At 41.2% G+C, this 26,705-nt stretch overlaps 1 protein-coding gene across 2 annotated transcripts in view; it reads left to right on the top strand.

Annotated features, from left to right (window-relative positions):
* The window catches only part of itsn2b (intersectin 2b), a 30,998-nt gene extending 4,293 nt beyond the window's left edge, over positions 1 to 26,705 (top strand). Inside the window, exons 2-40 of one of the 2 annotated variants that reach the window (XM_080458444.1) lie at positions 3,913 to 3,971; positions 4,835 to 4,927; positions 5,316 to 5,379; positions 5,504 to 5,670; positions 5,865 to 6,119; positions 6,898 to 6,997; positions 7,096 to 7,232; positions 7,874 to 7,937; positions 8,607 to 8,744; positions 8,899 to 8,987; positions 9,506 to 9,768; positions 9,875 to 10,024; positions 10,152 to 10,292; positions 10,454 to 10,541; positions 10,765 to 10,904; positions 12,438 to 12,595; positions 12,710 to 13,533; positions 13,924 to 14,045; positions 14,148 to 14,405; positions 14,513 to 14,706; positions 15,616 to 15,671; positions 15,897 to 16,063; positions 16,211 to 16,241; positions 16,347 to 16,468; positions 16,777 to 16,873; positions 16,964 to 17,158; positions 20,177 to 20,298; positions 20,515 to 20,621; positions 20,746 to 20,929; positions 21,164 to 21,262; positions 21,358 to 21,441; positions 21,543 to 21,626; positions 21,728 to 21,790; positions 22,669 to 22,818; positions 22,920 to 23,038; positions 23,131 to 23,213; positions 23,311 to 23,397; positions 23,967 to 24,140; positions 24,309 to 26,705. In XM_080458444.1, the coding sequence (XP_080314570.1) occupies positions 3,965 to 3,971; positions 4,835 to 4,927; positions 5,316 to 5,379; positions 5,504 to 5,670; positions 5,865 to 6,119; positions 6,898 to 6,997; positions 7,096 to 7,232; positions 7,874 to 7,937; positions 8,607 to 8,744; positions 8,899 to 8,987; positions 9,506 to 9,768; positions 9,875 to 10,024; positions 10,152 to 10,292; positions 10,454 to 10,541; positions 10,765 to 10,904; positions 12,438 to 12,595; positions 12,710 to 13,533; positions 13,924 to 14,045; positions 14,148 to 14,405; positions 14,513 to 14,706; positions 15,616 to 15,671; positions 15,897 to 16,063; positions 16,211 to 16,241; positions 16,347 to 16,468; positions 16,777 to 16,873; positions 16,964 to 17,158; positions 20,177 to 20,298; positions 20,515 to 20,621; positions 20,746 to 20,929; positions 21,164 to 21,262; positions 21,358 to 21,441; positions 21,543 to 21,626; positions 21,728 to 21,790; positions 22,669 to 22,818; positions 22,920 to 23,038; positions 23,131 to 23,213; positions 23,311 to 23,397; positions 23,967 to 24,140; positions 24,309 to 24,457 (5,625 nt within the window). In that variant the 5' untranslated portion in view covers positions 3,913 to 3,964 and the 3' untranslated portion in view covers positions 24,458 to 26,705. Of the gene's footprint in view, positions 1 to 3,912; positions 3,972 to 4,834; positions 4,928 to 5,315; positions 5,380 to 5,503; positions 5,671 to 5,864; positions 6,120 to 6,897; positions 6,998 to 7,095; positions 7,233 to 7,873; positions 7,938 to 8,606; positions 8,745 to 8,898; positions 8,988 to 9,505; positions 9,769 to 9,874; positions 10,025 to 10,151; positions 10,293 to 10,453; positions 10,542 to 10,764; positions 10,905 to 12,437; positions 12,596 to 12,709; positions 13,534 to 13,923; positions 14,046 to 14,147; positions 14,406 to 14,509; positions 14,707 to 15,615; positions 15,672 to 15,896; positions 16,064 to 16,210; positions 16,242 to 16,346; positions 16,469 to 16,776; positions 16,874 to 16,963; positions 17,159 to 20,176; positions 20,299 to 20,514; positions 20,622 to 20,745; positions 20,930 to 21,163; positions 21,263 to 21,357; positions 21,442 to 21,542; positions 21,627 to 21,727; positions 21,791 to 22,668; positions 22,819 to 22,919; positions 23,039 to 23,130; positions 23,214 to 23,310; positions 23,398 to 23,966; positions 24,141 to 24,308 lie in introns of both variants that reach the window. The other variant, XM_080458443.1, reaches the window with a different exon arrangement.

Raw genomic sequence — 26,705 nt, 5'->3', positions numbered from 1 at the left:
TCCTGCCCTCGACTATAGTTGGCAGGGATTGGCTCTCGCGCCCCGTGACCCTGCTTCAGATATAAATGGTGTAGAAGATGGATGGATGGAAGTTGTCATAAAAGGCCAAGATGTTTTAGTAGAACTTATTACAGCATGAATTAGGTTTTGGACTATATCATGACTGACGCTCTGCCATAGTGTTGTTTGTGGTTTAAAGGGATGATACAACATTTTGATAAACGGAAAGGCTCCGCCATGGTATTCCATCCTCTACTCTTTGTTTATGACTGTAATGCTTTCAAAGCAGTGCATCAAACCTTGGATCACTCATCACTGGTTTTTTGTAAGCTTTGTGGCTGTTCTTCTACTTTCTTTTCAAAGTCTTGCATCACTTAAAGCACAGCTAAAGTCAGTTTTCAGGTGAGGTGGAGCCTTACCGGTGGACCACCACCCCAACTCTACCCAAGAGGATTTAACACAGAGCAAATAATGAGTCTGCTGTATTCATTTAGCAGCCCCAGGCTTCTGCTGAGAGTATATGTTTTTCTTTGTGTATATGCTGACTGATTTGCATGAGGTTTGCAAAGCTGCCTTTGCCACTAAACTCAGCCTCCAGCTCTGGCAAAATGTCCATTGCTCTGTTGGTCAGCTTGTCAGGCATCTGTCCCACCGGGAAGCGTTGGACTCCTCATTCACTCTGGAAACAGTAAACCATAAAGCCAGCCGTCCTCTGATCTTTCATTTATTCATTCAAATTCTTCCAGTGTTACCTGACTAAAGGTTACATTCCACAACTAGAGACCCGACATGATCAGATACCCTGATGCCGATGTTGAGTACAGTACTCTGTAGTACTACTTGATATTATGTTAAGTCTTTCATCATGTTGTGTGGTGGATCCTTTCTGAAAAAGTATGATTACTTTCAGATCACAAAAGAAATCTGCATATACATATATATGAAAGATACAATGCTGTGGAAATAATTAACGGATGTCTGAAAGAAAGCCACTATTCCATTATACAAAACCAACAGGAAAACAGTTTGATCCTAGAGTTACTCCAATGCAGAGTACAATGCTCCCAATCACCTAGTGGCCAGCATCAGTAAGCACTATCTCAGAGTAGAAAGATGAATTCAGAGTCTTGAAAGTGTTTGTCTGGCTCCTACAGAATCTCGATTTCATGAAGAAACAGTGCAGAACCTCTGTGGATGTTGGATGGCTCAGTTTCTTCTGAAAGATGTTTTCTGTCAATCTTCCAGGAATTATTAAAATGTCTGCAAGCTGTTTTTTAAGTTTTTTTCACACTAACTCCAGATGACTCGTCTATTCATTGTCCTTTGGGTCTTGTTACGTGATAAAATACCTATTAACACCTTGACTTTTAGGAGCTTTCTCCTTTCACTTGGGTCTGAAATGTTTCCACAGTAATGCATATCAATAATTTCAGAATTTCATACAGTGTTTTTGAATGATTGGGCTTCTACACAACTGTGAAAAGTCATATTGCAAAGTAAACCTGTTTCAAGTTAATAAATGTATCTGAAGTAAAAAAGAAACAAAGAAAATAAGGGAGAAACTATTAAGGGGTGGACCTCAAGTCTCACTTAGGGGGTGATGGGTAGCACTCCCTTGCTGTTTTTTGCCTTTGTGAGAGAGTTGACCAGGCCACACTCAGACATTGTATGCTATCACTCTCATTCTGTTGCCTTTATATCTCTTCAATCTTGTTTTACACAAAGTTCTAATCAGCACAGAAGTCAACGCTTAGTATTGTTTCTTCTTAAAAATCACTGGTGGTTCTGTAGCGCTCCCTCAGTTAAAACAATACAGCCGTGATGCCAATAAATTTACTGGGACATCAAAGCTGCCCTTCAGCTAAAATCCATGATCACTTCCTGTCAACTCCTGTCGGACTAGGAAATGCTTGTGTCTGTAGGTTACCGGGCGGGAAGTGCTGAGCAGAGAGATTGGAATTTCTCTCCTTTTCCTCCTCCACCTTCATCATGTGAGCCTGACGGGCTGATGCTGAGATAATTCCATAGGAAGGTGTTCAGCATGACTAATGAAGTAAAAATGAATGAAACAACGTGACAGCTCTTCAGTGTCTCAAGAAGAGCTGTGTGTCTATGTTTTGACTACAAATTAACTCACGTTCAGGAAAATTAAAGATGAATTAATTTTATTAGTTTTATCAAGAGTCTTTACATAAAATTTTGTTCTCCAAGTGCAAATGAGTTTATATTTATCAGTCCTCCGCTACAACCTGCTGAAATAAAACACAATATTCATTCATTCACAACACTGTTTCAAATCTAAGCAAGTGGATTTTGCTGCGACTGTATATGGACAGGCTGGACCGTGCTGCAGTCACGCAGAAGACTTATAAATATACTGGCAAACCCAGCACAATACAACATACCAGTCTTTAGTCAACAAACAGATCATGTATGGTGCATTTGGTCTCTAGACACAAAGTCTAGCACATGTGCTGTGTTTTGACTAACCACAAACTTCCTCCCAGCTGCTCCATGTAATATTAACCCTCTGATGGCTGGAATGATATTCAGGCCAACTGGATATGCTGTTTATTGATTTTATGGCTGGGTGTTTGTCTGATGTGCAGTGAGTGCGTGATTCTACTCAACTCCAAAATAACTACCGTTCAATATCTGGCAGTCATTCAATATTACTGTGTGATTTTTGATTGGACTGTCCTACTCTGGAAGCCTTAGGCCAACGTAATGATCCAGTGCACTATTTCTCTGCATGTACGTAGTGATTTTTCACGAATAGTGTTGAAGTTATGGTTGGGAGAAAGATGCCTGCCAAATCCTGTCATCAAGGAAAGCATATGGGAATGTTCATTGTGCCTATTTTATTTGTTAGCATTTCAACAATTTCGAGTTGGCACCAAAAACAAAGCAAAGCTTTAAAGTCGCAGGTAAACGTGCCGGTGATCTGAAGTGTCTGTGGTATTTTAAAAAATCAGTTGATGACAGACGTAAAGGTCGGAGACTATTAGGATATGTAATTTGTGAACATTTATATCTGTGATGTCAAACACAAACAGCCCAGTTTGATGTGCTAAGGGCGCGGAGCAGTAATATAATAGCATCATTACCTATGAATTATGGCAATTCCTTTTTTTCTTCAGTTTTTGTGTAGAGAAGTAGGTGTGCATTCTAAGAAGTTTCACACCTAACTTTTTTTTTTTTTTTTTTTTTCCCTACAAAATCTGAATATCCTGGAAAAAACCAACACCACCTTGAACTGGTTTTCTGCAATGTTGGTCAAAGTCTTTTGTCTTCTTTGGCCACAGTTTTTCTGCAGCCTTTCATTAGACACACTTTGGTTTTGAGGTTCATGCTATTTTTGTTAGCATTAAGTCAGCTATCTTTCACATCTGTATCATTTTGGTAATTTGTGCTGTTCACTTTTTAGTCTCAGTGCGTGCTCCTCTTTTCTGTCATAACAGTTAAACTGTGTTTTCAGGTGGTGGATGATTGAGCACAACAATTATGTCTACAAGGCCACTTCACTACACATCTTTCGTACAAGTCTGTTGAGTTAATCCGGCTGACCAGAGGTCTGCATTGCAGGGGTCAATAAATGTGTAAAACGTTTCACGAGTGTCTGTCAGTGTAGTGTGTGTGTGTGTGTGTGTGTATCACACTACTCTCTGGCCACTACATAGTCCGCGTGAATAGTATTAAATCAAGTCCTAGTGGTTTAAAAGATCTGAGAGGCGGCCAGTGTGCTCCTGACTGAGGAGAACAGGAGAAGCCCTGTTTGACTCTGCTGACTTACCAGAATCTGTGTCTCTGTTCCTCCAGCTGCTTTTTTCTCTCTCTCCTCTCAGTGACATTGCTGTCCTTTCTTAGCTGCAGTATTGACCGATGACTGGACTGTGACTGTGTGTTTTGCAGATGGCTGTGAGCAGGAGCTGAGGACGCCACTGGGAGTTCTCCACTTGCAAAAATGAATGGTAAGGGCAGTGCACTGTGTGTGCACGTGCTTGTGTGTGTGAGACTCTAACAGGGGTACATCTGTGTGCAAAGCTCAGTTTATTTGGCTCTATGTAGTGCTGCTTTTAACATAGTGCTGGTTTTAGCCATAATTTCCTGTGCATGTCTGTTTTGAAAAGTTTCAGTATCTGATCTCTGATGGCTTGACGCTGTTTGTGTAACGTGTGGGGAGTTTTCATCTTAATATTTCCCATCTTCCTCTGGACCTGCTCAATTTTGGCACTTCTTGAGAAAAACTCTGGTGGTCTGTTAATTACTGAGATGCCACAATATACATTTTGTTTGTTTTTAACAGCATTTCTCTTGATGGTTTTCGTTACAAGACTCAAGATAAATAACCTGGAAATGTCCACTCTCTTTACACAACCAGGGCTCACTACACATTAGTGAGTCTTGGTTGTGTAAATACTAGTCAAGATGTGAGTTTGCTCGTCTCTGCATCCTGTGTGAACAAAGTGACAGTGTCACCTGCGAAACTGAACTTTATTATCAACTTGTCAATATCTGTGCATCTCTAGCTCCTGGCTGCCCCTAAGGCTGATTTCTGTACACGCACACACACACAGCTTTGTCTTTTGTTGTCTCAGGAGATCCATGTTTCTTTGCAGTGTTCAGATTTGGGTAAGGTATGTGTGTGTACAAGAGTAATTTACACAGATTTCAGAGAACTTTGCATAGTTTTATTTTCTAAACAGATTCTGGTAATGTATAGTTAATTCCAGAAAGTCATAAAATAAGCCGCCTCTTCAGAGCACATTGAGTTGATATTGGTGTGGTTTTAAAGGCTGTTTCTGAACACTCACCTTTTCCCTTTTTCCTTTAGGTGGTACAAGTATTTGGGCCATCTCTCCAGAGGAGAGGGACAAACATGATCAGAAGTTTGACACCCTCTCCCCTTCTATGGGACATGTCTCAGGTAGACACATGCACACAATATGCTGTTGCATCTTACAGTTGCTCCACTTCATAATCATATTGCAGTTTCAACGTGACACATCCTTCAGCCATTACATGGGAGACCCCTGCCGTAATGTGGGCACAGAGGGAGGTGCACCGAAGCAATCTCTCAAGATAGAAAGAAAATTGTGTGATCTAAGTATTCTGATATTTTGAGATTCTAAATGTAGATTTTCATCACTCATAAGCTAAATATAAAGGATAAAACAAAAACGTCTTGAAATTTTTCACTTTATGTATAATACAAAGCATAAACAAGCATTTGCTAACTGGCACGTAATGTTTGTTTATGCAGCATTTTCATTACTTACTACTTTTTTGGTATTTGCTCTTGTCTTTTCCTGTAGGGGAACAGGCCAGGAAGTTCTTCCTCCAATCAGGGCTGCCAGCCTCTGTGTTGGCCGAGATATGGTGAGAAAAACAGGCTCACGTGTGCGATCATTTATTTGTTACAAATTCCCAGTGAAGACTTCCCTGAAACATATACATGAAAGTACATTTAGTCACAGTCATGTTGTTCTATGTGGTCTCCCAGGGCTCTGGCTGACATGAATAAAGATGGAAGGATGGACAGGTTGGAGTTTTCTATCGCAATGAAGCTCATAAAGCTCAAACTCCAGGGTACATCACTTCCCTCTGGACTGCCAATCATCATGAAACAACCTCCGGTGCCTGCTCCCAGCCTTAGTAACCCTGCATATGGTACAATGTCATTATTATTTTATAATGTACAGTGTTCATTCATAACGGCAATTACCCTTTTTATTCAACCCGACGCAGAAATATCAGAAAATGATTGAAATGGATTAAAAGATGTACATTGAAAACAGACACCATTAAGATTTATCAGGCATTGAGTTCCACTATTGTTTCATATAAATTGATGTGTTTTATAGGTATTGGCTCCTCCTTAACCATGATGCCTGGAGCAAACTTGTCCTTGATGACTCCTATTTCCATGGCAAACCCTGGACTCTCAACATTGACGCCTATGACGGGCCTCACCCCTCTGGTTCCTATGGCAACAGGTCTTAGCCCGCTAATTGCCTCCGCCCCCACAAGGCCCATGATGCCCACCGTGGGAAGCGCCACACTGCCAAATGGCACCCTGGGATTTCTCCAACCAATCCCTGCCGGAGGGATGACTGCGGGTACGCGTGCTTGTCATTTCTAACTTCAGTCTTTTTGCCCTCTTATCTTATCCTGCTCTGTCATTGTTTTGGAAAAGAACATCCTGTTTCATGAGGAGAATCTCGTGAAACAAAAAAATTCATTCATTTGAAAAAATGTAAGGAAACGGAAAACTACTACAAGTGACAGTATTTATAGTATGTTTCAACATGCACCCAATAAGTCATATTTAGAATAATTTGTAAATAATATATCTTTTATAAGATATTATTGTAATATCAATGATGTGTGTGTTTCTTATTGGCGGATAAACCCCAGTTAGAAATTTTGAAATATGTGTGACTTTGGTCAGTTTCATCAAGTTTCTTTATAAGGACTTAAGTCCTGATGTACAGTATTACCCCTTCAACAGCATCACCAGTTTCAAGTTTTCAATGTATACACTTTTTGAATGAGAATCCCACAAAGATTTAAAGGCTGTACTGAGCTTTAAAAGCTTCTGCCCCCTTCTAAACACAGAAGTGTGTGTGTGTGTGTGTGTGTGTGTGTGTGTGTGTGTGTGTGTGTGTGTGTGTGTGTGTGTGTGTGTGTGTGTGTGTGTGTGTGTGTGTGTGTGTGTGTGTGTGTGTGTGTGTGTGTGTGTGTGTGTGTGTGTGTGTGTGTGTGTGTGTGTGTGTGTGTGTGTGTGTGTGTGTGTGTGTGTGTGTGTGTGTGTGTGTGTGTGTGTGTGTGTGTGTGTGTGTGTGTGTGTGTGTGTGTGTGTGTGTGTGTGTGTGTGTGTGTGTGTGTGTGTTTCAGGCCTGCCTCTGTCTGCAACTTCCTACGCCTCTCCCCTTGGCCTCTCCCCTTCAAGTGGACTGAACAAAGCTCAATCGCTGCTGGATCTGGGATCTAGCAGGTTAGACATGCGTGTATTAAGAATTGGATTGGAAACGGAAATAAACGCTCCCTTTCTCACAATGTCTTTGAGATGATTATGTCTTATTTGGCTTCCAGCTCTGCTTCCTCTTCCCCGTCCTTCATGAATGCCATGGCTGCTGGTCCCAGTGACTGGGCTGTGCCACATGCCTCCAGACTCAAGTACAGACAGCAGTTCAACAGCTTGGATAAACAGATGGCGGGATACCTCACTGGTACGATGTGTCTGATTGTATGTACAATGTGTAGGTCAAACAAAACCAATCTACTTGTTGGAAATTCAAGTGTGGATGTTCATGAATAGTAGTCACTGATGATTTCATTTGGTTGCCTCCCTCCCCATTTCCCAGTGTGCTTTGCCTTCGATAGCTCAAGGGAAATGGAGGTTGTAATTGTGGGTGTGGACCGATGCTGGGGCAGTTTCACAACACGCAACCTTACCCAAGTGTACACTTGTCTTGCACAGGCCTTGCTGGACCTGTTTTCTTGAAAACCCTCATGATTTATGAAAATCACACACACACACCCATGAAATGCAGTCTGTAGCTCATGCTGTCCTAAACCATAAATACTGCCTTTAAATTTAAGTCAAGATGGAGGGTGTCTGGATCTTCAAAAATTTGACTATTGTGCACTGTCATGAAATTAGGTTTTGGTATTGCACAGCCCCGAATAGTCACTTTGCATTAAGTTGGTGTCATATTTGATACTTTCATATAATCCAGTGTTGCAGTACAATGACACAAATCTGCACAGACACATAGATTTGCACACAATTTTCGTCTCACTTCCTCCACGTCATTCAATCACTTGTCCTAATAATATGTTGTGACACCTCTTTTGGTCATGTTTCCAGGTCAGCAGGTGAGAGGTGCCATGGCAACCACAATGTTAACACAGCCACAGCTGGCTTCCATCTGGTGAGAATGTCTACATGTCTCTATGTGTGTCTCAACATGTCCTGTTGACATGTCACTACAGTGAGCTTACTACATGAAGCAAAGTCAGGTTTGACATCCAAATTTAAGAAACCGATTCTATTAAAGCACAATACAATAGCTCTTTCTTCAGAAACAACTTAAGTGCAAAATTAAGCCAACTCATTGTATCTCACTGGTTAAAAATGAAAGTTGTTTACTTCATATAGTGACTCTCCTGCATTTTCAACCCTTTGAATTCCTAAAAAAGTGAATGGACATTATAAATGTTTATTCATTATAACGTCTCATGCTTTATCTACTGTATAGAATGTTGCAGCAGTAGATTAGCGTCTTGTGTGCTGTTACACTGGATTTTATCTTCTTGAAGCTGTAGCTAATGCTCTATTTCCATGCAGGAAGGTACATTTTTCAGATTCTCCCTGTATGTTGTAAATCTATGTAACCTGTTGCGTAGGTTACAATTTTCTGTCAAAAGTTGAACCACTGGCAAATGCAACTGGAATGAACGTGCACTTTGAATGTAATGATGAATAAATATGTTTCAGCCACATCATTTAATTAGTTTTCTGTATATAATTTTGCCACCATTAGGGGCAATTAGCAAATACTCCATTTAATTTGCTTCATTAACTTTTGACACTTGTGCAGGACTTTATCGGATGTGGACAAAGACGGCAAGCTGAAGGCTGAAGAGTTTATTCTGGCAATGCATCTTGTTGACATGGCAAAGAGTGGACAAGTACTGCCACTAACACTGCCAAATGAGCTGGTACCACCCTCACAAAGGTATGTGGACACCACAAATACATCTCCTGGAAATACATGTTGCTGACATACATTTCTTTAAACAGATTCTATCACTGGCCATGTTCATATTATTTCTAACTGTGTTTATTGTTAATCGTGTATTCATACAAGTTACTATAAATCTGTAATGCAGGAGTGCAGTGAATGGATCCAGCTCCTCTGTCTACTCGGCTCTGATTGACGACTTCGACATAGAACCTCCACAGAAATCCAGGCCCAACAGTCAGTACTCACACTGCCAAACACACCGAGTGCAGCCTGGTTTAACTGCCACTTCATGTACAGTGTCTTCAGTTAACTATTAAACAGTTGACAAGCAGTGATTTAAAAGCAGAAGTATCCAGATATATCTGTGACATACAGAAAAGCTGCCTGAAAAGGCTGATGAAGGGCAACCAAGTCAAGCAGAGAAGTGTAGAGCATTATAAATTGGTGTTGGGTTTGTGTAAATGATCATCTTAGCCAAAGTTACAGGGAGAGTTCTGGCACCCTGTGGTCAATGTTTTCCAAAGTATTGAATAGAGGATTTAATCCCTCAAAACTTTGAAGTATCAGTTGCAGTTTGTCTCCTTAGTATTGGTACTCAGTCATTGTTTCAGTGTAATAACCCTTTTATAGACATTTTGAACTGAGCATATCAAATAAATGGTTATTCCAATATGTTGTAAACAATTTCACAATGTTTTTTAATTGTCAAAATTAGTTGACTTCACCTGAGCCTCTTCCCTCTCTATATTCAGTGTCATTTGAGGATAAATTCAAAGCTAATCTGGAGAGAGGGAATGCAGAGTTGGAGAAAAGACGACTGGCGCTGCTGGAGGCAGACAAAAGGGAGCAGGAGCGACGGGCTCAAAAGGAGAGAGAGGCACGAGAAAAGAGAGAACGGGAGGCTCGGGAGGCCGAAGAGAGGAGGAAAAAGGAGGAAGAGATTAGGCTGGAGCGACAGAGAGAGCTGGAGAGACAAAAAGAAGAGGAGCGGCAAAGGGAGCTCGAGAGAAAAGAGGTGAATGAAAGTGTTCACAACAATCTAAATAAGCAGTGTATGTGAAATACATCAATGAAGTTTAAACTGAGGTCCTGACAAATGTTTCTTTCTCTGCTTGTTCTAGGCTGCACAGCGGGAGCTTGAGCGTCAGAGGAAGGAGGAGTGGGAGAGAAGGAGGAAAGGTGAGCTCCAGATAAAGAAGGAACAGGAGCGGGATGAAATAATCAAACTGAAGGCAAAAAAGAGGAGTCTGGAGATGGAACTGGAAGCAGTGGTGAGTGACAGAGGGATTTGATTTCACTCCAGCTCACACAGTGGACACACTATGTCTTTAAGTCGTCGCACAAGAGTTCAACTTACCTTGTCTCTCCGGCTCACTCCTATCTCTCTCTTTGCTTCAGGGGAACAAGCATCGTCAGATATCAGATCGGCTCCGTGACGTTCAGAACAAGAAGAAGCTTCACAAAACCGAGCTTGATTTGAACATTCAAAGGAAAGAGACTCGCCAACAAGACCTCAACAACCTGCAGAAACAGCTGGAGGTCTGTGTGTTTCACTTTCGTTCCTGAGTCTACCATTCTATCTCTGTTTAATTGTTTGAGACGGTATACAAATCATAATGGCCAATCTAATGTTGTGTTATTTGTGATTTGTGTCTGGTCATTATATTTATGATGTTTTATCTGCATTTCTTCTTGAACAGGAGTTTCAGAGAAAGTTATCCCAGATGACTCCTGAGCAAAAGAGACTGACGGAGAAACTCAGAAACATGTCTCTGAACAACATGCCAGGTCAGTACTGATGGATGGAGCGGAGAAGTAAAAATCAAGGACAACAACCCAACGTACATGTTACAGATAAATTAATGACAGTCAAAGTATAACAGGTTTTCATAAGCAGATGTATGTAGTCTGCACAAACTTTGATTAATACATGAAAATATAATGTCAATCTTAAAAAAATCTTTCCCTTGGTAAATACTTGAGGGTTTAACTATATTTATTCTGTTTGTAGGAACAACCATCACCACCCTGAAAGTGGGTGTCACGGAGAAAAAAGGGACATGCATGAATCTACGAGACCAGCTGGAAGTTCTGGAGAAAGAAACCGCTGCTAAACTAGCCGAGATGGACCGGTATAACCTTGACATGCAGGTAGGAGTTAAATCAAGGTGTCACTGTTATTTTTAGCAGAACAGCATTTGGGGTTTTTTTCTCGTTTTTTTTTCAATCTGTCTTTATCGAGGGAAAACATGCACCTCTACGCAGGACTTGTAATGCTTTTTTACAATAAATATGAAGTATAGAATAAACAAAGTCCTAAGTCCTTTGTTTTACCATGAGATGTTTCATGAGTGCTGTAATTTGATGAATTGTCCACAGGATAGCACAGGATATAATTTGCCATTATTACTTTCTGCTTAAGAAGCCATGATAGTGAGTAAAAAGACGCTGAAGTAATAGTGGCATCGCCTGAAGTCCTGATGATCGTGCATGATATTCTTCTTCTGTGCATGCTATCCCAGTTGCAGTTAACTTTTTGCCACATAAAGCAGATATTTTAAACATCTCTTTTATGGATTTTATTTTCTAAATGTCAAGCTAGAAAACACACATAAGGCATCACACACTTTGTGTTTGAGCCTTTGTCTGGCTGTTTCATACTGTATATGGATTCTGTTGGATGTAGAATAAGTTTAGTGCAGGATAAGTCATCAGACACTTGACATGGATTTACAGGAGGGATTTTAGGTGGAAAAACTTAAAATATTTTTGACTATTTCTAACAGTACACATTTCCAGTTTTCTCTCTACATATGTTGAGCTCCCACCTCTACTCACCTGCAGCAGCTGGTCTTTACTACTTTAGTTCAAATGAAATAGAACAATAAACGAGTGTCTCCGTATGACTTGTGTTGTGATCTTTTGCGGTTTTCATTACAATATGTGATCAGAAATCACATGTTCACATGCAGTTTGGCCTACGTTAACGTTAAATCAACACTCTGTCCAGTGATTTATGTTGCAGTTTGTGTAATCAAACTAATAACCACTTTGTTTTTTTTCACTGGCCCGTGAGGCTTTTTTGTTCTCTTCCTCCCTTTTCTTCATGCTTTCTTTTATCCAGTTTCACTTTTGTGTTATCTTTTTTTTTTTTTTATCTCACCTTCATGTATTCTCTCCTTTGTTCCCTTGTGAACCATTCCACTCTTTCCTTTTCTGACTTCATTTAATATCTGTGTTTTCACCCATCCCATGTGTGTTGCCTTCCTAATTTACAGTATGTGGGTTCTGAGGATTCAATGCTTCAGGCTGTCTTCTGCCTGCTGACTTGCCTCCGTAACCTCTTCTACCTACTTAAGGTTTTGACTTTATGTCTCTCTTCTGTTGTTGTCCTTTTGTCTTACTCTTGCTTGTCTTTCCTGTCAAGACTTTTGATCTTTTCAGATGATCTTTCTTCCTGTTGTTCTGTCAGTTTGTCATGCATTTTTCCTACCAGAGATTAGTAAAGTATTTATATTCTGTCTTTTACAAACCGCTTGATAATTACCCAGCAAGTATTTGATGCTATCTGCTTGTACATGCTATTTTCTTACCATTTTTAGCCTGATGTTTTATTGTTGTTATTTCCTTCAATGGACTTTCTCTCACTGTCTTGGTAAACATGTGTATTTGTTTTAATGCCAGGAACTGAGAGAAGGCCAGAAAAAGCAGCAGGCTGCTCTGGAAAAGTTGCGAAGCTTCAAAGAGGAGAAACGGCGTGAGCTGATCCGAAAGAAGGAACAGGAAGAGGAAAAGAAAAGGCAGGAGGAAGAAAAGAGGCGGAAGGAGGAAGAGGAACAGAGGTAGAGTGCCGTATTCCATTAGGTTTAGTGCAAAAACTTATTTTGTTCACTGGGGAAAAAAACGGCATAAACCGAAATATCTTTGAAACATAAATATTGCTTTACAACTCACAGGCTTATCAAGATGGAAAAGGAGCGTCAATGGCAGGAAAAGCTGAGGAGAGATGAAGAGGAGCGTCAGAGGAAGCTTCAAGAGGAGAGGGAGGCCAAACAGAGGGCCGAGGAGGAAAGGGAGAGACAGGCACTCATCCAGGCTGCAAAGGAGCAGGCCGAACGAGAGATGAGAGCAAAGGAAGAGGCTGAGCGCAAAAGAAGGGAGGAGGAGGAGAGGAAGAAGAGGGAAGAGGAGGAGCGGCGGAGGCAAGTAGAAAGACGGAGGCAGGAAGACGAGAGAAGGAAACTGGAAGAGGAGAGGAAACAGCTGGAGGAAGAGAGGAGAAAACTGGAAGAGGAGAGGAAGCAAGAGGAAAAGAGAAGAAAAGAAGAGGAGGAACGACGCAAAAGGGAGGAGGAGGGGAAGAGGTTAGAGGAAGAGAGGAGAGAGGAACAGCGCAGACGAGAGAGAGAGGAGGAGGACAGGAGGAGGCAGAGGGCCGCTGAGGCAGCAGTCCGAGATTCTGAGGAGAGGAGGAAGCGTGAGGAGGAGGAGAAAAAGAGAAGAGAGGAGGAGGACAGAAGAAAACGAGATGAAGAGAAGAGAAGACTTCATCAGCAGCAGGAAGAAGAGAGAAGGAGGCGTGATGATGATAGAAAAAGATCCGAAGATGCAAGGAAGAAAAAGGAGGAGGAAGAGCAGCGGAGGAAAGCTGAGGAGGACAGGAAGAGGAAGGAGGAGGAGAGAAAGAAGAAAGAGGAGGCTCCTCGTCAGCAGCTGCCACCGAGTGTGGGAGGGAGGCTGGATATTCAGGCTCTGCTGAGAGGACTGGAGGAGAGAAAGGGTGAGACCCACAGCTTCATACTTCTCTCACCTTCTCTCTTTATTTAGTCTCTTTTTAAAACGTTCACTTATTTTGTCTGAAACATTTCAAACATCGTCAATTAAAAACTATACAACATACTCTGATTTATTTGTAATATAACATATTAGTCAGGTCTGATCTAATTACAGATATTTTCGTTCTTAGATTTTCAGAGTAAAACCAAAAAGTTTTCAGAAAATTGAATAATCAAAGAAAGTACCGATATTTAAAAAAAACTTTCAAGAAAAGTACTAATGAATTTTTACTGTTAATTTCCATCTTTGGTTGTCTGGAAAGCACTTTAAACTCCACCAATAGGTATGATTTATATCACTTGTTTACTCATTGTTCTTTGATCGGCTACTTCAGGTGGACAGCCGAGGAACAAGCAACACCGAAAGTCGGCATCCCTCACATCTTTCAAAGCCATCTATCCGTTCACTGCACGAAACAACGAGGAGCTCAGCTTCAATGCAGACGACATCCTGGAGGTGAGAAAGAAATCAGGGACGTCTGCTCTTCATTTTGTTAGGTCCCATCTACTAACGCATGTCAAACATTTGTTTTGCTCTGTCTCCATCTGCTGTCTTCAGGTGGATGAGACAACAGAGCGAGAGGAGGGGTGGCTCTATGGCAGCAAACAGGGGAAGATGGGCTGGTTCCCTGAGAGCTACGTTGAGAGAGTGGCCTCATCAGGGGCAGCTAATAATACTGCAGCCTCTACTCCTGCTAAACTGCCCCTTCAGTCACAGCTGTCCAACGCCCTGGAGGCTGCCAAGGTAACAGGAGCAAAGTCTGCCTTTACGCCAACGCACTCTCCAAACCCGGCACCTTCTGAAACACAAGGACAGGTGAGGGCTTTACGGAGCAGCTGTGGACCAGCTACTCCCCCTTTAATTAGCCAAATGTCATGCAGATGGATGCTCACATGCTTTGCTGTTTGTCCACACTGAAGCAGGTGGTGGGAAACGTGTTGGCTCAAGCCCTTTGTTCCTGGACCGCAAAGACGGATAACCATCTGAACTTCAATAAGGACGATGTGATTCAGGTGTTGGAGCAGCAAGAGAACTGGTGGCTTGGAGAGCTCAATGGTGAAAAGGGTTGGTTCCCCAAAACATACGTAACCCTGCTGGGAGAAGAAGAATCTGTAGAGTAAGTGCTCATCCACATTATTTCTATAAGTATAAAACGTTTTATGACAAATGGCAGAGATCCTATATTATTGTTGGTGAAGACAACAAAGTGAAAAAAACCCAAATGATATCAGCAACACACAATGACTTTGATAATCTCAATCCTAATATGTATACTGGAACAAGTACTTTATATTTTTATTATATTGTTTGGGGCAACTATGCATGGTGTGGGGTCATGGATAAAAATGCAAACTTTTCACATAATTCTCAAATAGTACAGATGTTTTTATCTCAAAAAATCAGTCACATGATAGTGTGACTTTACCTGTATGTACAGATGAGGGAAGAGTTCCAGTATGAGAAGTATTCAGACAACAGAAATGATTTCATCCCTTCTGTTGTGATGAGGAATGTATTGTTGTAACATTTGCATAACAAACTGTAGCATTAACTTTTTATATGAATGGTTCAATTCTAGCTGGCAAATGTCGCCAAACTGAGGCTTAAGGTAAAGAACCAGATTTACCAGTGAACACAGAAAAAGAAATCCAAGGTCATTGCAGTGCAAGGTTACTAAAACTTTTCACATCAGAAAAGTAGAACGCGAGGTTTGTTAGCGCATAGATTTCCTTGAGGATATACTCCAGTTGTGTGTGATAGGATGCTCGCCGTCATGATCCCCATTGAAGGATAAATGGAGTAAGAATTATGAGAATACATTTCAAATGGTAAAAAGACTTTATTGTATAGAATGTTTTAACACACACAATTTGGTGCAAAAGGGTGGCCTGTGTCTCGGCTGAGGACACTTCGCCACGTGGAGGGTGAGAGGGAGCTCCAATCATCACCAACCTTAGGATTAGGAGACCACCCAGCTGCCCTGTTGGTTAGTAGGTGTTGTAATGTGGTCTTTCTGTGTGCACAGTGCAAAAAGCTCCGGTCTTGACGCAGCAGACTCAAATGACAGCTTGCAGCTTGAAGGTAAACTAAAAGCTTACGTAAGATACAGTAGCTACACTTCATTCATTTTGAGTAACTGTTTCACAATCCTACTTTTTTTTCTTTTTCTTCACTTTTGAACTTGAATGTTCAGTCTTACTGGTGGAGTTGCTTTGACATCAGTGACTCAATTTATCACAGTTACATGATCAGACCTGCAGCTGCTTTGCTGATCGTGTTTGTTGACGTGTGCTTTTGTTTTCTAAGAGTATGTAGCGTTGTACACCTACGAGTCTCCAGAGGCCAGCGATCTGACCTTCACAGAGGGGGATGTGATCCTGGTGAGCAAGAGAGACGGAGAGTGGTGGAACGGCTCGATAGGCGACCGCACAGGCCTCTTCCCCAGCAACTATGTCAAACCTAAAGAGGCTGATGTAAGGACACAGAGCACATGATGCACACAGGGATGGATAGATCCTCCTGCAATTGATTTACATTGCACTTTGTAGAATTGTTGTAAATGTTTTAATAGTCTGTCTCTGCTTTCAATCGCAATATCAATTTTTTTTTTTTTTTTTCAGACAACTAGCACATCTGGAAAGAAGAAGCCAGGTAAGCGCCCTCTTTTTAGGCTTTTCCCTCATTAAGAGTCACAGAAATGATTAAAAATCATGTGTTTGTCACAGCTGGAAGTTGAATTTGTCTGTTTATCCTCAGAGATCGGCCAGGTGATCAAAGCCCACTCCTCCAGTGGCCCTGAGCAGCTCAATCTGGAGAATGGCCAGCTCGTCCTCATCCTTGGCAAGAATGCCTCCGGCTGGTGGCTCGGAGAGCTGCAGGTCAGCAGTCTGTCGCTGTTGGTACAGCAACGCGTTTCTCCTGACGTTTGTTGTCCTTTAACATTGGCTTAGCAGCTTAAAGTTCTTTGCATTGTTCATGAAGGAAAGAAAACTCAATCCTCAATCAATGTTTAGTTTAGTAGATGCTGGGGCTGGAAGTTGAACTGTTACGTTACAGAAATATTGTTCTAGTATTTCTTACATGCTAATCAAAGAGAGCGCCGTAAAGCACAAAAAAATAAAAAATCCTCAAGTTATGTGTTGTTCCCTTTTTTTTAATTTATGTATTTATTTATTTTTTACTCTAGGCACGTGGTAAAAAGCGTCAAAAGGGCTGGTTCCCTTCCAGTAATATTAAATTATTGGGATCCAACAGCGGCAAGTCCACACCAGCTCATCAACCAGGTAACACACACACACACACACGCATTGCACACACACAAAATTGTGTATATTAAGGGTAAAGACGTGAAGTAACACAAAGTCCTGTTTTAGTCTGTCAGGTCATCGCCATATATGACTACAAGGCTGTCAACGGAGATGAGATGAGTTTCTCAAAAGGGCAACTGATCAATGTTCTGGACAAGACTAACCCTGATTGGTGGAAAGGAGAGATCAATGGGACCACCGGTCTCTTCCCCACCAACTACGTGACGATGACTACGGCAGACTGTGACCCCAGCCAGCAGTGTAAGAAAATATGTTAAACAAAATTAAAATGTGTGTTTGAAAGTGTTTTTGAACCTCTTGACACACTCTCACCTGCTCTTCATTTGTTAAACACCGTCGTCATTGTCCTCCATCACTCCCACACATCTCACCCTCTGTCAGTTTGACTGTTTTCCCTTCACTTCCTCCTCCCAATCTTGCTTTATTGCTTTCTCTCATTCCTCAGTTTCTGTTTCCTTCTCCTTTCAGGGCCGTAGAGAGACTCTTCCTCCTTCACCTCCTCTTCTCCTCCTCCTCCTCCTCCTCCTGACTTCAGAGATACCCACTATCACACTCTGCCTCTAACCAGGTGGAATGTCTGGACTCACTCCTCTAACTTCTCCTCCTGAGTGCATCACACTGTGTATTTCTGTTCTGTCAACAGTGAAGCAGGACGACACACAAGTTTCTTTGACTCTCTGCTCCTTCTGCCAAATGTCAAAGCCAGAGTGCCTTGTTACATCCTTTTGTTCTGACCAAACATCATCATCACAGATGATGATGTTTGGTTAGAGAACTAGTGTGTGAAGCAGGGTGATAGTGGGTTTCCCTATTGCTTGATTTTCTTTCTTTTTATTTCAACTATCGGGAACGTTGTTTCACTTTATTCCCAAATCCCTTTGTTCCTTTACATTATTTCTTTATTGCAGTACTTTTCTTTTTTCTTGCAATTTCTGCCTGCCAGTCCTCAACAAAACATCCTTACTCATATCCTCTCTATTATTGTATCGTTTAAGATTTGTTCTTTTTCCTGAACATGAATAAATGCCAGCTCTCATCCTGTAGATGTTTAGTGATGCTTCCAATTGAAGATTTGGCTCTTGTTTAACACAAGTTGTCAAATTTGATCTGCTGCATTGCTTGTGGTTGTACTTGAAATACAGGATAAAATAATACATTCAACATATTTGATACAGGCTGTTAAAGGTTAGACACTTATATGAAGAGAATAGCACAATGTGGCGGCTGAATTTTTGAAAATTCATATTATGGATTTTTTTTTTTTGCAAGCAACATATTGTTTTGGGCCTTTGATTAAGCACTTTTCAAAGCCATAGCTACAAGGTGCTTTACAACAACACAAATCAAACACATTTTAAAAATAGTGACTAAAATGTCAAGACATATCAAGACATAAAAAAAAAGCATTTATCATGAAAAGCCAAATGGTACAAGTAACTTTTAAGACTTGATTTAAAAGAGAAAAGTGACTTTGCCAGCATGAGGTTCTCAGGTTTTAAGCTCTACAACAGGGTAGCCTGAACAACAGAGGCAAATAATATGAGCATCAGCATACATACAGGTTGAACACTGTATGTTAAAAGCCATAGCTGAAAATATTACTAACAGACGCCACATGAGCACAGGCGGTCTTGAAAAGAGCATGTGGACGATAAACCCAAAATTAATATATAAATTATTATTGTTGTTTAAAGAAGGGTGATATGAAGAAGTAAGACATTTTGGTTTTTCATCTTTGAATTCTATTTCAGGGTTTGTATGTTGTTGGAGGTGAGATTATATAAATAATAATAAATATTATTAACTGCATTGGTTAATTTAAAAAAATATATAAAAATCTGTACGTCTGTAAATTCCTGACTAGGATGGGCTTAGAGGGGCCTTTCTGTGTGGAGTTTACACATTCTCCCTGCGGTGCATTTGGTTTTCTGTGGGTATTCTTGTTTGAAATGAACTGGTGATCCTGCTTCACCACAGCGCAGAACAATAACTCATTAGTTGATTGAGAACAAATGTCAGGTAACAAAAAGATGGAGTTCATCCTGTGGCCTGTATCAAGGCACAACGACCATGAAGACAAAGCATATCAAACTGACCTGTTCTTGCATTTCTCTTTCATTTTGCGTTTCAGTGTATAAAGTTGATTATACAGTACTTCAGGTTTACTGGGTGAGCTCCCCTGACAGCAGCATAGCGTCTTATCACATCTGAATTGAAATGTATCTCATTTTTATGACTCTGCAAAAAGCAATGAAAAAATAAAATTTGGTGTAATATGGAAACCTTGTTATTGGTTCATGAAATACCTTCTATAAGCTCTCATGTGCACGTTGTCTTCAGTGTTTGGATGGTCAACACAATACATCTAATCAAGATGAGCAGCTACATAGAGCAACCTTTTCTCACAGAAACTTTTTCTTTCTTTTTCATGAATTTGGATCTCTTTTTCTATTTTTTTCCCTCCTTCAGCCACACTTCTGCTTTTTTAACTTCCCCCCAAAGGTTTGGTCTTCAAAAATGATTTCATCTCGTTTCTTTTCCCTTTAGAATACATTTAGAAACGTAACCCTGAATTTCTTCTGTATCTGGTTTGTTGTACTGTGCCAGGATTTTCAGAGCTGAAAGCTGAGAACATTTCAGTAGCAGACGTGAAAAAGAAACTAGACAAACATTGAGAGGCTTCTGCTCATAACATACAGATTAGTGTGAAAAAAGGCGTGAGACTCTTCCTGTTTTGGTACAAACAGATTTACCACCAATGAGACGATAACGGCTCATGAGACGACCGGAGACAGACTAGACCGGAGCGACAGCAGTACGATCAGACTTTGCAAAAAAGACACAACTACAGGAGAAACTAAAGCAATGGCATCACAAAGAATATTTAGTTTTCTAAATCTTTGGAATGGGACAGAGGATGAAGGTAAAGGGAGAGAAGGTGAAGAAAGTAAAGGGTCGGTGACAGAGAAGCCGTTTCATTGTGTGGGAGCGTCGCAATTTGGAAGTGGGCAACTTTTACCAAGTAAGTGTGTGCGTTCCCTTTCCCATCCTCCATTCTTTCCTTCTGCTGCCTTTTACTTCCTTTTTTCAACTTCCGTTGTGTTAATAAAAATATGGGATTGTGTTTTTCTAACAGTGGAACATCCAGCAGGAGGCAGTAAATGCAGTGCTGATGTGTTGCCCTTGTTCTTTTGCCTGTGATGTAGTTTAAGTGGTTGCACTAGTTAAATTCTTTTTTCTTTTTGTGTTGTTCTGCAGGGTGTGCAGACCTGAACAGCCTGGACACGCTGAGCTCCCTGGAGAAGAAGAGACAGGGTTACATCCACGAACTGATCCAGACTGAGGAGAGATATGTGGAGGACCTGCAGATAGTGCTGGATGTAATGCACACAAGTCTTGTTGAAAATACTAAAGTCCATTTCAATACATTTACAGTAAATGATGCAAGAACAGTGAGAGGCTGATTCAAAACAGCTTCTCTTGTGTGGGTGTGAAATGTGACTCATGGGGTTTGCATGTACTCCTGGTCACGTGCTGTGCCTAGTAGTGTGTGTAAATAAGCCACTTTAGTTCTGTCTGTGTTTGTGTGTGTGCAGGTCTTTCACAGGCCGATGTCCCAGTCAGGCCGGCTGACTGAAGCAGAGATGTCCATGATCTTCGTCAATTGGAAAGAGCTGCCGGCCTGCAACGCCAAACTGGTCAAGTAAATATCACACATATGGAGTGAATACATCTGTCAATAACTGAGGAAGTGATATGGTGTTTTGTGTATGGAAGATGTAAAATTAAGATTATTGATTTGAGTTTGTGTGTGCGCGTGCTTGCAGAGCACTGGGGGATCGTAAGAAGATGGAAGGGCAGAACATGCCGGTGCAGATGATCGGAGACATCCTGGCCGCTGAGCTGTCCCACATGCAGCCTTACATTCGGTTCTGCTCCTGCCAGATCAACGGAGCCACACTGCTCCAGACTCGCACCGACAACGAGCCAGACTTCAAAGACTTCCTTAAGGTAAGAAACAAGAAGTGGAACAAGAAAAGAAACAACACTTCAAACCACAGGAAGAAGATCCCCAGCACCACATGTTGGTTTACTACACTTAGTTCTCAATGCTAGGTAGAATGGGAAAACTCTTTTAATTTTTTAATCATTTCCTTTTAAACATCATACAGTTGATCTTTTGAGTCTGTACTTTGTCAACACAAGAAGATGAAAACTAAAATGTGTGTCTTTAACGTTCATCAGAAAATTGCTACAGACTACAGGTGTAAAGGGATGCCGCTGTCCAGCTTCCTGCTGAAGCCAATGCAGAGGATCACACGCTATCCACTGCACATCAAAAATGTAAGCTGCTGTGGCTCAAATCGTGACTTTACAGAAAAATCTGAAAGTTTATTTTCTATTCTGTTGGTGAGTTTCATTGCTGTGTGTTTTTGCAGATCTTGGAGTGCACAGCAGAGGGTCACGCTGATCGAGGTCCCCTGAAAGAGGCTCTGGAGAGAGCGGAGGAGCTCTGCCAGCAGGTTTCTTTCTTTCTTTGGAGTCTACTTTTTGTTCAGTTATTTGCTTGAGTTAGTATTGTAGTTCAGCATTTTGTTTCCTGATGATTGATCCTTTTGTGCAGGTAAATGAGGGTGTGAGAGAAAAGGAGAACTCTGAAAGATTGGAATGGATTCAGACCCACGTACAGTGCGACGGTGCTGCTGAGGTATTACGATCGCTGTTAACGCTCCTCATAAACAGTTTTCTAAATTTACTAAAGCCAGTGGAAATGTGACTCCAAAACCTAAACGTACTCTCTCTTCACAGCGTTTGACCTTTAACTCGCTCACTAACTGTTTGGGTCCCAGGAAACTGCTGCACAGCGGTAAGGTGAGTAACACTGACACACTTTCTCAGTGTTTGACTCCAGGAGGCCCGACTGAGCTCCTCTGCAGCTCTGGTGGGTCTATGTCTTCTCAAGAAAAGGTTTTTTTTTTTTCATTTGCCTGCATTAATGTTTTAAAATGTGAGAAAGTTGAAGGGATCAGGCGGAGTGTAGCGCACAGGGGGATGAAAGCCCAAAGCATGAGTGGGTCAGATCCCTGGAAGTTGTGTGGTTGCTCGTTGTGGGCCTCAGACTACAGGGAGAAAGTGAGAGAGCCCAGCGAGCGGATTCCTGTCAGCAGGATGCAACAGATTGACCTCAGAGATCCACAAACTCTTCCTTTATTTATTTTTTTTAATTTTTTTTTTTATCTCAACCAGAGGCTTTTGGAAGCAGGCAACTCTCAGAAATACCACAATACAATAAAAAGGTTTATGTTCTCCATAATTTCATTTAAACAATGAAATTTACTACACTGAAATATTTCAATGTTTTCGTTTTTTGTTTTCTCATTTTTAATGAAATCAAATATATGACACCTTAAAATATAAATTGTTCACACTTAAACTAAAAACGCTTAAGGAATTTTTAGTTTATGTGTTCTGAGTGTAGAAATGAAATGAAATGAAAATTAACTTCATGTTGAAAAAGGTCAGCGTACACTCAGCACAGGTCACTTTTTGTCCAGAGGATGATAATCTCTTCTGTTTGTACTTTGTGGTCTATTGGATTTGATGCTTTTGAAGGTTGAAACTGGGAATCCGATAAAAATGTAACATCTATCCTGTACCATGCTTTATGAAAAAGAAAGTCATAAATATGAATCGTTATTTGTTGATTATAAATTTAACTTCTAGGATTCAATCTCTTTCTATTTTTTCAGATGTACAAGGCGAAAAGCAACAAGGAACTTTGGGCTTTCCTCTTCAACGACTTTCTGCTTCTCACTCACTCGGCGAAGCAGTTCTCCTCGTCTGGTCCTGATAAACTATTCAGCAGCAAAAGCAGCACGCAGCTCAAGATGTACAAACCAGTAAGAGACGAACACCGGGGCAACATGTCTCTTCTAAAGCAGCTCGAGGAGAAGATGTTGTGTTTTTATGCATGACGACGTCTTGTTTGTTTTTCCTGTAGCCTGTGCTGTTAAATGAAGTTCTGGTGAAGCTTGCCGACCCTTCCAGTGACGAGCCCACCTTCCACATCTCACACATCGACAGAGTCTACATCCTGAGGACCGACAACGTCAACGAGCGGTAGATCTACATACTTGAAAATACAGGCGCGGCTTCTTGCGGCGTGTTTGATGTCTTTTTGACCAGCACTGTGCGTGTCTGTGCGTCTTCAGGACCGCTTGGGTTCAGAAGATTAAAGCGGCCTCGGAGGAGTTTATTGAGACTGAAAAGAAGAAAAGAGAAAAGGCGTATCAAGGTCGGTCTCTTTGAACCAGCAGTCACATTCCTGCCGTCCAGCGTGCTAATCTCAGTGAATGTAATGATCCATCCATGTGTGCGTATGTGTGTATTAGCGGCTCGATCTGTGAAGGCGAGCGGGATCGGCAGACTGCTCGTCACCATTTTGGAAGCCACTGAACTAAAGGCGGGAAAACCCAACGGTGAGCATGAATTCACTCCTATTCTAAAGATGTGCTTACACTCCGGTACTCTAAAAACTCGGTCCATGAACTGTTGTCCTCTTTGAAACCAGAGGATCTCGGACCTCGACAGCGAAGCTTTATAATAGAACATAGCAGGAGGGAGACGATCTAGAATTTATTATGTCAAAAACAATACAATTAAAAAGTTACAAAAAATGTCAAAGTAAAATAAAGGAGGACCTGAGGGTGCTGTAGGAACAGAAATCAGCTTCACCAAAGGAAAATAGATTTGATATTAGAAGCTGAAAGGCATCATCCTAATGAAAGGTATCGATGAAGTGAATTTATGCTTCTTCATTCTTCAGCTCCTTTAGTTTTTTGAAAGTTTTTTATGCTTTCTAAGATTTTCTTTGCTCTTTCTGATTTTTCTATTGACTTTGTCCTTCCTCTTGACTACTTGTTTCTGCTCCTTCCCCATTTCTCCTACTTTAAACATTAAACTTTTTCTAATCTGTCCTGTGTTTCTTTACATCTCTTTCTCTTCCCCCTCTTCATTCTGATCCTGTATGTATTTCTCTGCTCTGCAGGTAAAAGTAACCCTTACTGTGAGGTGACGATGGGCACCCAGATCTTCACTTCCAGGACGCTTAATGACACCCTGAACCCGAAGTGGAACTTCAACTGTCAGTTTCACATCAAAGATCTTTACCAGGACGTCCTCTGCATCACCATCTTTGAAAGGGATCAGTTTGGACCTGATGGTGAGCAACCTGCTGCTTCACTCCACTGTTATCATCTGTTCTTTATTACTTGCAGACTGATTATTACATTTCTGGAGATGTTGTCACTGATCTATTTTTGTGTTTTTGTTTTTTAAATCTTGTTTTCATCAGTAGCTTCTCTCTCGTTTATTTTTGTCCCCATCTCAGACTTCCTGGGTAGGACAGAGGTTCCTGTGGCGACTATAAAGAAAGAGTTGGAAAACAAGGGCCCGGTGACGCGCCGTCTTCTCCTGCACGAGGTTCCCACAGGAGAAGTGTGGGTCCGCCTCGACTTGCAGCTCTTCGGCAACAAATAGCCACAGCAAGACGAAGTGAGAAGAAACTGTGCCCCCATCAGACGACTCCAAACAAGAACGAGCAAAAATAAAAGCTACTTGATTTCTCCTCAACAGACAAGAATAATGACTTGCTACCACAGGGTTACTACATGCTCTGGAATGGATCTATATAAAAAATAAAACCCTCAAACTGTTACATACATCAAGACTTTACAGATGTAATATTAAGCGGCACTAATCACACATCTACCGATCTAACATGAATCCTCCTGTAGAGTTGGGGTCTGTTTTATACCATAAAGCCGCCAATAAAAACTAAAGTTTTTACTCCCTCAGTTACTTATGATGGAAAGGGAATCACGACGTGCAATATTTAGTTTCTCCACAATACTTTACACTATACCGATCTATCAGCTGTAGTAACTTACAACCTTAAAACTGGACGACAACCGTTAACAAGCGATTAGTTCTAGAAGCTAACAAAGCTATCAAACCTTCTAAAGGATTTTACACCTGAGGACAGTTCTCATCGTGTTTTTTAGGTATTCTCACTTTGCCAAGTCTGCTCAACTAAGGCCATTTAATGCATTGACACAAGTTGCAATTTTTTTCATCTGAACTGTAGGGATATATCTGTAAGTAGATTATTTTTTTTAAACATCTGAGGAGATCAGGGCTGATGGCTTCTGAGCGTTCGCTGACCTGCCATCGTAAGCTGTGGCCTCAGCGTCGGCTTCGCTCAGTGACATTAGGAGCGTCAGGAACGAGGGAGGATGGATGATGGACGGGTGCGTTAAATGCCTGAGACAGCCTGGAGGAGAAGTTTTAGCCTCGATGGTTTACTACTGTAGACAGGAGATCTCAGGATGCTTTGTCCTGGGTTCAGTCTGTCACTGTCACTAGAGTTGGAGTTTTCTTTGTGGGCATCTGTGACTACATATCTTTGGGATGTAAACGTACTGAAACGGTTGAGAAATGAAGATATTTTCATCTGGGGGATTTTGATGATGCAACATGTAGAGTTAACTCAACCTTTGGTCTTAATGCAAATTTTCTTTGATGTCCTTTCTAAAAATGTTTTAACTCCTTTGGGATGAAGCTGTGTTTGATTATAGTCTCTTTTTAAATTAGTTTTGGGAGTGCAAAACCAGCTCAGTAATTCAAGTGTGTGAGATGAAGCTGCACTCATGAACGTCTCCTTCCACACCTCTGTCTTTCTCTCGTACTGAGTCGACGATTCCTACTTTGACATCTTGTTACACACAAATTCTATGATGTCAACTTTTGGATCAGCGAGTGATTTGCCAGCAACAGTTTCTCTCAAATGTATCTTTGTTCTTCTGCCTTTTCCTCTGCCACGCATGTGTGGTTTGTCCTGCTTCACTGCTTTGTTGTCCATCTCTGTTGCCTCTTTCATCCACTAAGAACTTTCTGGGGATTCTGGTTGTTTAAACTATATTTAAATTGTAATTTGACTTTACGATGTCTTGTTTTTCACTCTTCGTCCAGTTTCCTCTCTACCTTGGAGAACCTGCTGGTGCTCTGGATATGAACGAACAAGTGTTGTATTTATTTCTTAATTTATGCGTGCGACTATCCCAAAGGCCTGCAGCCTTTGCTGTGTCATCATGGAGAATCAGTTGGTTTTCCTGGTTTTACTGTAAGTTGATGGGTCACTAGTCATTTTCTCATGCTTGCTGTTTTGTGCTCCATTCATGTGTTTTATTCATTTAGCTGCTTGTTTTTAAGTCTTATATTATTTTGGTTTTTGAATTTTTGGAAAATGGGCAGAGACGGGACTACCTTTCTTGTCTGTGTGAATGTGTTCAAGCTTGTCTTTTATTTTATGTTTTAATTTTCTGCTGCCTTCTGCATCGATTGATGCTTTGCCGCGTCAGTGTCCTCCCTAACCTGGACTGTCTGTTCACAGCTGATCAGAAACTGAGTCTGTAACCTGCTGTCTGTACTCACTTTTTGCCTCTGTGTGGCACTCTCTGAATCAGGGTTCTTAAAGCAAATTAAAGACAATAAAAGTGAGCAAACTGTCGATTCACTGGCTGGCTGCAAAGAAAGGGTACATTCAGACACTGCTGTTAAACCTGCCACACATCCTCATGCTGCCGTTCACACGTGACGGCGAGGTCACTACCAGACACACTGCTCTGATGTCCGTTTTCTGATTTGTGGCGCTATCATAAAAAAAAAGGATTATATGGGGGATGTTTAGGAGAAGTGTTTTATTCTTCTTCATTTACCATTGGAATGT

The sequence above is a fragment of the Lipophrys pholis genome, assembly GCF_963383615.2.
Source record: "Lipophrys pholis genome assembly, chromosome: 2".
Lineage (NCBI taxonomy): Eukaryota > Metazoa > Chordata > Actinopteri > Blenniiformes > Blenniidae > Lipophrys > Lipophrys pholis.
This window is presented reverse-complemented; position numbering and strand designations above follow the sequence as displayed.